Below are 13,190 nucleotides of genomic sequence, written 5' to 3'. Positions count from 1 at the left end.
TCATTTGCATATTTGCATAATTAATGAGCTAATTTGCATAAATGCTAATTAATTATGCAAATTAGGGCGGCTAGCTCATTAATTATGCATAAATTATCTGGAAGTCATTAGGAACACTTTGACCAAGTTTGAAACCAATATTCTGTTAAATAAAAATGTTATGAACATTTATGCATTGATTTTAGCAAAATATTGGCAAAATTACATATTAATGAGCACTTTCAAGTCATATTAGCTCATTAACTGTATTGATTATTGATAAAAACAATACAATACAAAGACATTTAAAATGTATGTATTATGAAAACCGTATGTCCGATTAGCTTCAAACAAAAGGCATACGGATCAGTGTTCTCTGCCCTACTCAATTAATATGTTTAAAACATAAATAGAGCACTTCCAAAATGGGTCCAGAACCACCTTAAGTGTGGTACAAAAAATACCTTGATGTGGCCGCAAAACACGTGATTATTTGGCTTGCAAAATAATGGAAAAACACGCTATTTATAGAGGGGAAATCCCGTTACACTTTGTTTAGTTGCGTTTTCTAATCGTTCTTGCAATTTTCATCGTCAGTATTGCAGAGCACGTAGACATTTTGTCTACTGTTTTACAGTGAAGTCATCTTTTCTTGGAGATTATTTCTTTAGTGTTCCATGATTTTAGACAGTTTACATTACTATGTTGGCATCCTTTTGTAATTATCGATTTTGATTTTGTATAGTCGGAAATTTAATCAGATAGTTCTTTACGTAGGAATTCTTTTAGAAATGATGATGTCCAATTTTACAATATTCACCAATTAGAGAAACCTAAAGAGGTTCTCTTCTTCATCAATGGGAGCAGTATACCTTTTGACTGCTCTGTGAATTATGTCACATTTTGTCGAATGGGAGCGGTCTTCTCTTTGAATGCAATGTTGTTTGCTGATGTTGAGATAGAACATCCATGAAAAAGATCCTTCAATGTTTTGCCCATATGTTTAAGACGAAAAAGCTCTTCCTGAAGCTTCATAACCTCTGGGGTATGTATGTTTTCACCAGTGTTTTCCGCAATTGCGTTATCCAAGATCCTCCTTTCTTGTTCGTACTGGCTCTTCGTACGTTGCATTTTGTCTAGCAGTGGCTCATTTCTGATTTCTTTTGCTTTGTTTCTCTCCTGTTGAATGGACAAGTCTAGGTAGTCTGCAACTGCGTCATTGTAGGATGTGGTAGCATTTGCTTTGAGGAAAGAGACATATTTGGCGCTGGTTTTCATGATGATTCGTTGCTCTTCCGTCAATTCTCTACTTTTGTTATCAATTGCTTCTTTGAAAGCCTCCTTTGCTTCTTTGGCGCTTATCTTTTGATCGATTTGTGCTTGAACCTCATCAGATAGGAATTGTGTTGCAAATACCTCTGTGCTATATTTGATGTGCATGTGAGTGGTGTAATGGTGTCCGCAATGTACACAATAATTATTCCTACCTATGCACGCACAACGTTGCAATCTAGAGTCGTTTGTTGTTTCTGTTGGAATTCCACTCACACAATGGCAATAGTGATGACATATTTGGTCGTATAACGCGTTCTGAACGCGACTTTTACCAACTTGAACATATCTGATACAGTTGGAATGTGCACAGATCGTTCTGGGATATGGTAACGGAACGTGCCTAATGCCAAATCCATTGACCTTTAGATTGGCTTTTAAACTATCCATATCCTTGTCGTACAGGTCAATTTGCATTTTGGCTTCGATGCCACTTTGAGCATTCTGTTGGATTGTCTTGGCTATTGTTGCTAAGATTTTGCTCAAAGCCACGATGATTCTTCGGACCTCATTGATATTCAAAGTATTCCTTACTTTGTGCGGCCTCAAGGTGCTGATATGCTCGATGAAGCGTTCCGTTTCTTCAACAGACCTGTTCCAGCTTTCAGCATATGTGTTTATGTCTTCTTGACTGAATATAACTCCATTCTTTAAACAAGCCAAAAAGCGAAAAGGCTCGTTGTCAAAGCAGAAGTAGTTGTGTGGGGTAGCTTTAATCCCGACTTTTCTTTGGTCAAGCTCTTTATTGAGGACAGGTAAGGTGTCTCCAGGTTGGTAGAATGTTGCGCGAGTATTTGTGAAGCAGAAGACAATGTTGTCTTTGGCCGATGAATGCAGATGAGCTAAGAGCTCTTGGATACAGAAGCGGAACATTGCTGTAAGACGGAAGTTATTCGGCTTGAGAAGTATGCACACAGCATGGATCTCTTGGTAGTAAGTCAGGTATGACAGTATGTTGGCAAAGTTTTTCTTGTCTTGTTCTATACCTTCACTGTCCCCTACTCCGGGTGTATCAATCAAACGAATTATCTGATCACCTACATGGAAGACATAGGAACGAGGCTTTTTGGTAGCAGATTTACCAACTTCCATGTTCTCATTGGCGTCAGCTTCGCCAATCAGTATCTCCTTTTCCTCTCCTTGTTGTGTGAATGTAAAACGTGATGGTATCAGAACATGGAACTCCCTAGAATTGATAGCTTCTTCAATATCAGCGAAGTAATTGTAGTTGATAAAACCATTGATCCATGTAGATTTGCCAACTCCTGTCTCACCGAGGATCAATATGTTTTTCTCCTGTATTGCCCTGTGCCGGGACAACTCATCAGCTAGAATATCATCTGGATACTTGACATAATCCATGCCGTGATCCTTCTCATTGCAGCGAAAGAGTGACTTTCTGGGATCCGATTCTCCGCATTTACAGTAAAGGAGTTTGGTTTCTATGCCATATTCAACCACCTGTTTGCATTTGCAACACATCCAGATGACTGGGTTACCTGTACATTCACCATTTCCGATCAAAGCATTTGGACATCTTAGCTTGACACGTGCTCGGTTGCTTGGGCGTATTTGTCGGTAGACCGGCCTATCAAATTTGATCAAACACATTTCTGAGTCTTGACCTTCTTTGGCATACAGGTCCATTGATATTAGCCTGCCGTCTAAAAACATATGAATGCTTGCCTTCTCTTTGCTAGCTGGCCAAAGATCCTTTCTTATTTCTTGGTCTACAACGATAAAGTTATAGTTTCTATCATCGTGTGCATGCGTTTTCTGGAGTCGCAAAAAGAACTCTTGATTTTTGTCATGATTATTCTTGTCCCCTTCATCGACAGTCTTGTAGAACACATAGACGTTTCTCCTGTCATCCAAAGCTGGATTATCCTTTCTACCAACGTAGATGATTCCTTTGCTCTTCCATGATTTGATTGATTTTAGTTTTATGAAATCCTTTTGAAATCTCCGAATTTCATCGTTGTACTTTGAGACAACAGATGTTTCAGACATTTCGTTAGTAAGGAATGCTTCAAGAGAAGAAACGTCTTCAGCCCACGATCTTACTTTCTTTACCAACTTTTGAAGCCTAGTTTTGAAACCAGATTCTTCCACAACAAACTTCCCCAAAATATCATCAATTCTAACGAGAGATCCTTCTGCGACATAGTCTGCACATACATGCAGATCTCTATGAATAGCATAGAGTGTTTGCCTCTTCTTCGTGATTCCTTCCACGACCTGTGCACACTTCTTGATGATATGGTCATCGATTGCTCTATATTGTGTTTGAATCTGCACTTGAAGCCTACACATCTTGACGATAGCATCCAGTGGCATCAACATGTAGGTCAACGGAACCCCCTTCCCGTTGTTTGTGCCCATAACGAGACTTGGGAGATTTCTTGCTAGCTCCACCGCACCTTCGAATGTAACCGGGAGGTCTTTGTCAGGAGCTGTAACATCTGCTTTGCATTTGTAGGTGAACTTTTTGTGACTTTCCTTGTTTTTATCATCATACGCTGCTTTATCAGATCCTTTGTCATCAATTAGCGCTTTCAGCTTTTCAAGCTCAGCACTCAGAGCTCCTTTGACTTCGGTGACATCTTCATCTTCTTCGTTTTCGTATTCACAGGTAACCGAGCAAGATGCTCCCCAATCAATGGCAACAACAACATGAGTTGCATTGACGAGCTGTCCATTCGAAGGTGACAGAATGTTCATGTCGATCTTATCCTTATTCTGGCGAATCATTACCTCTTCATTGACTGTTCTCAAGTTGTAAAGTAGACTCATTCTTTGGGCCCTATCGCTTTTTCTTTCCTCTTCAAAATATGACCCTGATCCGTTCAACTTGACGAGGCCTGCCAACAAACTCGCCTGAAGCTCTGTTTCTACTTCAAGTTTGTTGAACTTCTCTTGTAAGGTGTCTGTCAATACAAGTTCCATTGAAGTATTCCTAATTTCCACGGTGTCTACAGCTTCGTCACCCAGCTTTGAGCCAAATAGAGTATCGCCCTGAAAATGAATCAACATCAATTCTTTTAGAAAGAAAGAAAAAGAAAAGAAAAAAAAAGTGGAGCATTTGGGAATTTATATTATTTAACACAGTAAATCATGATCCATTGATAAATTGCTGAAACACAGACAGTGATACAATACGTACCAAAATACGAGTTATTCAAAGACGCTATTCATTTAGATATCAGCCTAATAGAGAAAACAACAAAAACATGCCTTCCTTTCATACCTTTCTAAAAATGATATTTCAGCCTACGACAACCATGACAACAGTGTATATGTTACTATCACCTGTTGGGCTTAAAGGCACACTTCATCAAATGTTATATAAGGATAATCAGATTTTGCTAAATAATGTGCCCTCCCTATAAGCATCCACTAATAAGCAGCTCTAACTAGCGCATCTCTATACAGCGATACTTCCGAGGCCCTCAGCTATGATGCAAGAACTACCAAGAACTTACCAAAAAACTGTCTGTTCTGATGTCATAGAGAGTTCCAATCTTGACCACTCTCCCCAGCGCTGCCCTCTGTTTGCGGCTCCCGGCTTGGTTCCGTGCTGCAGTAGCCGCTGCTGCCGCAACCGCTGGCGGGATCTCAGGATCGTAGATGAGACGTATGTCGATGTCGACTTGTTTGCTGAATCTCCTTTCATACCGGCAATAGTTGACAAAATGCTCACAATTATTTGAATAGACGTTGTAACGGGGCCAATTATCCTTATATGTCTGAATGCGCCTTTTTACGTCAAGGCTGGTTGGCATGGTGTCTGGCGTGAAGTAGATATTGTCGTCGAAGTTGTTGATTCTTGCTTCTGAAGTTCCAATCGTTTCGTAAAGGTCGCTCTCTTGAATTTTGACATTTATTGATAGGCCTACATGGGCGATGGCGAAATGGACAACTTTATTGTTGCCGATGTACAACGCCCAATGCTGATAATAGCCCCGAAAGCGGTCTATCTCAATTCGATCCCCGTAAGTTGGGTCAAGCTTTCCGCCTTTGCTTGGTTTTACCCAGTCTGTTACCAAACCTAATTGAAGAAAAGAAGAAGAAGTTAACAGTTGATGAAAGGAGCTTGAAATATGCCAGGTACCCACATTTAATGCTTTACGTGCTATAGGCTTCAACATAATAAGTCCAAGTTTTGAAATATATTTTCTCAAAATATCAATTTAACGCATTTTTCATGTTGGTTCCAAATCGCATATGCAAGTGCACAATTCTGACATTTTTGAATGTTCAACGCCCCTGATAGCGGTTTCTCTCAATCAAAATATTGGCAATCACTTCCAAATAATAATGGGCGTTGACATTTGGTTACTGGGCATATAGCGAAAATAGGTAAACTTAGCTCCGTTTGGTATAATGGTATGATAACTTAAAAGTGCAATATCTTCAGATTACAACCAATCACTTATTTTCTAAATTAAAAATGTCTACTTACACCGGACATTTATCACTGCTTTCTTGGATATTTTATTTGCTGATGTACAATCTCCGCAAAGATATGAAAACATTTGGCGAATTTGGGGGTACAGTCCTTTATTTTTTTTAATCACCCCATACGGTCCGATAGTACTAGTCCTAAGGACCGCTAGTCTAAAGTTCGCTGAATTTATACTCGATCGCCGAGCGATTGCGATGTACCGCTTTTGGTAAGCGATGGCCAATCGCCGAATTTTGCGATGCATCGCTCGTCGCTTTTGCAATTATACTTATCACATCGATCATGGCGATAGCGATTGCAGACGACAATTTAAATGCTCTAAACGCTACAAAATACATTTCAGAACATCCATTGCTCTCAATAATTATTGTTTTGAATTAACTCATCCTCGAAAGTTAAAAATCGAGAAAGAGAAATTAATTAGCAAAATAATAGATCCAGTTGGTTGGAAATGATTGGTTGATGCATTCACGTCAATGTCAATTGTCAAGCGACACCACTGATCACTGGGAAGTTGAGATTCTTCAACTCACAAAAGCAAATTGCCTCAGCGAATTGAATCGACTGATCGGCTCGACCCTCTGGAAATGTAGCTATACTCTGAACAAGTGATCTGATTTTCTGCACAAGTGATCAAGTATAAATTCGGCTTAACTCTGATTTCTAAACCTAACCCCAATTTTCGGAGTAGTGAACCCTTTCTATTTTTCAGACTAGCGAAACCCATTTTTGGACCAGTGGACCCTTTTCTACTAAATGGGAGTACTGTTGAAATGGCACCATAAGCATGATAAGCATAGATTAAAAATTAGGCCAAATACATATGACAACTTTAGTCCGTAGTCCGAGTGAACTGAAATCTCCAACACTAATAGAAACTTACCGTAGTGTCCCAGTTTGCAGAATCTCTTTTCATAACGGCAATAGTTGACAAAATGCTCACAATTATTTAAATCGACGTTGTAATCGGGCCAATTATCCTTATATGTCTGAATACGCCTTTTTACGTCAAGGCTGATTGGCATGGAGTTTGGCGTAAAGAATTTCTTGTCGTCGGAGTTGTTGATTCTTGCTTCTGAAGTTCCAATCGTTTCGTAAAGGTCGCTTTCTCTAATTTCCACTTCTGTTGATTTGGTGTTGGGGGTAGTGGCGAAATGGAGGACTTTGTTGTTGCCGATGTACAACGCCCAGTGCTGATCTTTGCCCTGAAAGCGGTTCATCTCAATTCGATCACCGTAAGTCGGGTTAAGCTTTTTGCCTTTCCATGCTTCTACCCAGTCCGTTACCAAACCTAATTAAAAACAAAAGTAAGTTAATTATGCAAGGTATCCATTGCTCATTGACTACGGGGCGGACGAAATTTCAGTCATACGACGATAGTCATTAGACTCTGTAAGCATGGCAGGGCAAGCGTTAACACAGGGTTTAGAACTTTGTCACCGTGGTAAGAAAGGTCTGGAACAAAATTCGGCAGCCAATGAGATGATAACGTTTAGGGAATATAATTTAGAATTACGGTTTTGATTTAGGCAGAGTGTTACAAAATAGTACGGTTATGATTTTGGATTAGGGTTACGTTTCGGATTAGAAAGTAAACAATATGTTATGTTTTATATTATCGTGCTGTGTTTTAGTGGCGATTCCCTGCTGTGTTTGGAAACACAGCACTCAAACACAGAACTATAACATAAAACACAAGAATGAAAACATTACGTGCTTTGTTTGCAAACACAGCACTCAAACACAGCACTGTAACATGAAACATAAGAATTTAGAGATTTATGTTTTATATTATAGTACCGTGTTTGATTGCTGTGTTTGCAAACACAGCATGGATTTTTTTTCATTCTATGTTTAATATTATAGTGCTGTGTTTGAGTGCTGTGTTTCCAAACACAGCAGGTTTTTTTTATTCTTATGTTTTATATTATAGTGCTGTGTTTGACTGTTGTTTTTCCAAACACAGCAGGGAATCAGCACTCAAACACAGCACTCTAATATAAAACATAAAAATTAAAAAATTCCGTGCTGTGTTTGCAAACACAGCACTCAAACACAACACTATAATATAAAACATAAGAATGAAAAAAAAAAAACCTGCTGTGTTTGGAAACACAGCAATCAAACACAACACTATAATATAAAACATAAGAATGACAAATTCCATGCTGTGTTTGCAAACACAGCACTATATATAATATAAAACATAAGAATGAAAAACAATTCCATGCTGTGTTTGGAAACACAGCACTCAAACACATCACTATAATATAAAACATAAGAATGACAAATTCCATGCTGTGTTTGCAAACACAGCACTATATATAATATAAAACATAAGAATGAAAAAAAATTCCATGCTGTGTTTGGAAACACAGCACTCAAACACATCACTATAATATAAAACATAACAATGAAAAAAATTTCCATGTGTTTGGAAACACAGCAATCAAACACAGCACTATAATATAAAACATAAGAATGACAAATTCCATGCTGTGTTTGCAAACACAGCACTATATATAATATAAAACATAAGAATGAAAAAAAATTCCATGCTGTGTTTGGAAACACAGCACTCAAACACATCACTATAATATAAAACATAACAATGAAAAAAATGCCTGTGTTTGGAAACACAGCAATCAAACACAGCACTATAATATAAAACATAAGAATGACAAATTCCATGCTGTGTTTGCAAACACAGCACTATATATAATATAAAACATAAGAATGAAAAAAAATTCCATGCTGTGTTTGGAAACACAGCACTCAAACACAACACTATAATATAAAACATAAGAATGAAAAAAAAAAAAAACCTGCTGTGTTTGGAAACACAGCAATCAAACACAACACTATAATATAAAACATAAGAATGACAAATTCCATGCTGTGTTTGCAAACACAGCACTATATATAATATAAAACATAAGAATGAAAAAAAATTCCATGCTGTGTTTGGAAACACAGCACTCAAACACATCACTATAATATAAAACATAACAATGAAAAAAATGCCTGTGTTTGGAAACACAGCAATCAAACACAGCACTATAATATAAAACATAAGAATGAAAAATTCCATGCTGTGTTTGCAAACACAGCACTCAAACACAGCACTCTAATATAAAACATAAATCTCTACATTCTTATGTTTTATATTACAGTGCTGTGTTTGAGTGCTGAGTTTGCAAACAAAGCACGTAATGTTTTCATTCTTATGTTTTATGTTATAGTGCTGTGTTTGAGTGCTGTGTTTCCAAACACAGCAAGGAATCAGCACTCAAACACAGCACTCTTATATAAAACATAAGAATGAAAAAATTCCATGCTGTGAATCCATGTTGTATTTGACAGCACCAAAAACACAGCATTATAATAGAAAGCATAAGAATGAAAAAATTCCATGTTGTGTTTGGAAACACAGCACTCAAACACAGCAATGTAATATAAAACATAACAATGAAAATTGCCTGTGAACTGAACTGAAATATGTGACGTGTCATGTCAAAAGGAGACACTTTTGGGCAGGTTATGAATTTTGAGGTTTTTACATATCTTAAATATAGAGATATTTTGCTCCCCAACGCCGTTTTCCCCAATGAAATCGGACATTCCTAAGCGAAGATATTGAGTTATGAAGTTATGGTATTATAAAATTGGAAATTGAGATATCTGTCTTTAAAAATATTATTGACAATGTTGAGAGTAGGAATTAACTTGAAAAATGTCTCAAAAAATACAAGATGCCAGTTATATTTCGGTCTGAAACTATCAGACAATATTTTTAACATTAATAACATCACAAATTCGCAACAAACCCTAATTATGAAAAAATCACCTCCGGGCCGATTTTTGGCTATATCTCCATTTACGATCCTGCCCAAAAGTGTCTCCTTTTGACATGACACGTCACATATGTAATAGAAACTTACCGTAGTGTCCCAATTGCTCCGTTTCTTCTACCATCCCTGCTTCTACTAGCTTCATGACGGACACAGAAGTCGTATTCCCCATATCGATCTATAAAAAGACAAACAACAATAAGCTATTCCAGTTGAAATCCATACACCCCCTATGGAAGACATGACCTTAATAATCTCCCACACAGAGAGTGTAAATTTCAAATGGAGTCGCCCAATCAGGTAACCCCATTTTGAAAGTCACTCCCTATGTTTGAGATTACGGTCATGTTTTCCGAATGGGACGTATGGATTTCAACTGAATAACCCATTGCAAAAGCTGAATTTATACTACAACGCTGAGCGATAGCGAATGGTTTTAGCCAATGATGTAAAGCGTTTTTGGTGCGTTTGGAAAAGCGAGCTATCTTATTGGTCAAATACCAATCGCTCGTCGCTTAGCGATGGAGTATAAATTCAACTTTAATGTTCAAGGATTTTCCAGTTTTCACTGACATGGCGTAATTATTAATATTTGAGAATTACAGTTATGATCCATCTATATCAAGTGAATAAATAAATAAACAAATTAATTAATAATTAATAATTAATTAATTTTTAATTAATTATTTGATAATTAATTAATTTAATTTAATTAATTACCAGGTAATTTAAAAATTTAGTGCAAACCATAAGCCGGATAAAGCCCCTAGTGATAACATTGATGTGAATTGAGATGAAAAGATGAAAACAAATAAAGTTGAACTTGAACTTGAATAAGGTATGACCCCTAAATAAAAAATATTTTCTCCACTAGGGGTGACACTCATAAGATCCAGGTCAATGTTCATATTGGGTCTTTTCTACATTAAATCTATCTATCTATCTATACTAATAAAATAATAAGCGGTCTCTGTCTATCTGTCTGTCTGTCTATCTATCTGTCTGTCCGGCTATGCGTTTCGCCGCGCTTCGACGCATCGCGCTGAAATTTCGCATATAGGTAGGTATCGGGAAAAGCATGTTGGCCATGTGGTTTTGAAGGTCATCGGAGGTCAAGGTCAAAGGTCAAATGGGGGAAAATACCCCACATGGATACAAAGCAGCAAGTGGATAAAAAGAATCCAGTAGACAATCTACAACAAGTTTCAAGCTGCCCAAGCGGGTTTCATTCAGCTTTTGGCTATCTGCCCAATTTGAAATGCACTGTAATGTCTACCCAGAATGCATTGCTGCAAATGATTTGTAAATTTCAAACTTTGTCCGATCGGGCCCAAACTTGCTGGAAATGAATTCTATAAGCGCCCATACGCCAATAAGTGCCCACACCCGAATAAGTGCCCATACCCCTATAAGCGCCCATACCCCAATAGTTCTCTCACAGCATCAGGGCTCTCACAGCCGCAGGTGCACTAGTACTAATAAAATAATAAGCGGTCTCTATCTGTCTGTCCGGCTATGCGTTTCGCCGCGCTTCGACGCATCAATGCGATATTTCGGATATGGATCAGTAACGGGAAAAGCATGTACATCACTGTACATTGTGCTGTGCAGACGTGCCTATTTGGTGCTCTCATATTTTTGCATTATTTGTTCATCAAACTGCGCTGTATTCACTGATTACCTGTCTCTGGGTGTTGTTATCATCACCTTTTGTGCTGTTGATTAAAATATATCATCTCAGCTGGATTCTGACACTGCAATTTTTCTGACCATTGAGGATCATTCTGTGCCATAGGAATTCGGACACCTTAGTGCATCCTTACACAGGCTGCCTGCTTGGATAAGCTTACATACTGGGAGAAGTCAGGAGCTACGCAAGTAAAACCAATCCCTTGCTTTTTACAATTGGCCTTCAAGTTTCATGTTATTTGTTATGATGAATTATGGTACTCTTATTATTGTGTACTTTCATGTTGTATTGTGACATTGAAATTTGCCGCCACGCCCTATTGTTTGGTGTCAGGTGACAACATGGCGGGAATTTCCAAACAGCATGTAGTATGCATGTAGTTACATACAGGTGTTCGCAAAGTTATTTACACAGTGTTCAAATGTCAAATATACTGAAGCTTTTCATCAATCTTATCATGTTCACAGATTAATTTTGTTCACACTTCTCAAGGTGAAGACTGGACATTTTGCTCTCATTTTATACATATAAATTTCCTTACAAAATTGATAGAACTCAAACAGGTTTGAGCTACATATAGCTTGACCATGGAGTACGTATTGAAACTTGCACTTCATGTGCTAGCTGTTCTGTACGTGCATAGAGCATGCTACCCACATTTACCAAATAAAGTTGGTACTAATCTCCACCATCAAGTACCAACCCTCGGACCACATATAACATGGTACGAGTCGCAAGATGCTCCAAACCATGATGAGATGGTCCAAAACTATTATCAACATTCATAATGGTGAGCAACATAGTGAAGCTCAATCTCATCAGCAATATCATGAAATTGCTTGCATTCTCAAATCCAAACCAAATAGATTCCTCAGAACTGGTTTACTCAACAAATCAAGCTTTCTCCAAAGCACCTTATTTTATTGGTGCTATTTATGAGTGGCCAAGTTGAATTGAATCCCGGACCAAATAATGCTAGTTCCTTCCCATGTGGGATATGTGAAGCTGAAGTTAAGGACGAGGACAAAGGCATATTTTGTGACGATTGTTCAACCTGGTATCATACACAATGTACTGGCATGACAAGCCATATGTACAACGTTTATTGTGCTCATTCAAACTTAACTTGGCTTTGTATTACATGTGGGTTCCCTAACACATCACCTGGCTTGTTTGATAGTACTCTTCTTAACACGTCAAACTCATTTGAAGTTTTGAATAGTGAACTTGAAGAGTCATCTCAAAATTGTAGCGAAATCTTCAATCCTACACAAACATCAACACCAATTAAGGTACCTACAAGTTCAGGTAGGAAACCTGCCAAGAAAATTGACAGAACACCAAAACTCAAAGCTATGGTCATCAACTGTGACGGGCTACACTGGCCTAAAAGAAAAGCGGCCTTTCATGCATCAGTCCATGAACTCAAACCAGATATTATATTTGGGTGTGAATCAAAGCTTGAACCCAATATTCCCACATATTCTATATTTCCCGATGATTATAATGTGGTTAGAAAGGACAGGAACATACATGGTGGAGGTGTGTTTATAGCTTGCAAAGAAAATCTTGTTGCAACAGATAGACCAGAATATGATACTACCTGTGAAATAGTATGGTCTACAATTGAGTTTGTGGGGAAGGGTTTCCTAAATTTAGGAAGTTTCTATCAACCCCCAAAGTCTGGAGTTGAACCACTGCGCCATTTAATTGACAGTGTCAACAAAATCCTGTCTACAACCAACCGCAACTCGAAGCAAAGAAATGTCCTTCTTTGTGGGGACTTCAATTTACCGGATATTGACTGGTCTAAAAACCTTACAAAGCCTGACAGCAAACAAAAAAAGCCTTCATGATACTGCTCTTGATATAC

General features: G+C 37.9%; 1 protein-coding gene across 1 annotated transcript; it reads right to left on the bottom strand.

Annotated features, from left to right (window-relative positions):
• Positions 1-428: 428 nt before the first annotated feature.
• LOC140145802 (uncharacterized) lies at positions 429-9,775 on the bottom strand. Its single transcript, XM_072167479.1, has 4 exons — positions 9,718-9,775; positions 6,660-7,067; positions 4,794-5,359; positions 429-4,326 (listed from the first exon to the last, which is right to left on the bottom strand). Exons 1-4 carry the CDS (start codon positions 9,770-9,772, stop codon positions 871-873), a joined length of 4,485 nt encoding a protein of 1,494 aa, XP_072023580.1. The 5' UTR covers positions 9,773-9,775; the 3' UTR covers positions 429-870.
• Between the last annotated feature and the right edge of the window lie 3,415 nt (positions 9,776-13,190).

Source organism: Amphiura filiformis, chromosome 2 (assembly GCF_039555335.1).
Source record: "Amphiura filiformis chromosome 2, Afil_fr2py, whole genome shotgun sequence".
Taxonomy (NCBI): Eukaryota; Metazoa; Echinodermata; class Ophiuroidea; order Amphilepidida; family Amphiuridae; genus Amphiura; species Amphiura filiformis.
This window is presented reverse-complemented; position numbering and strand designations above follow the sequence as displayed.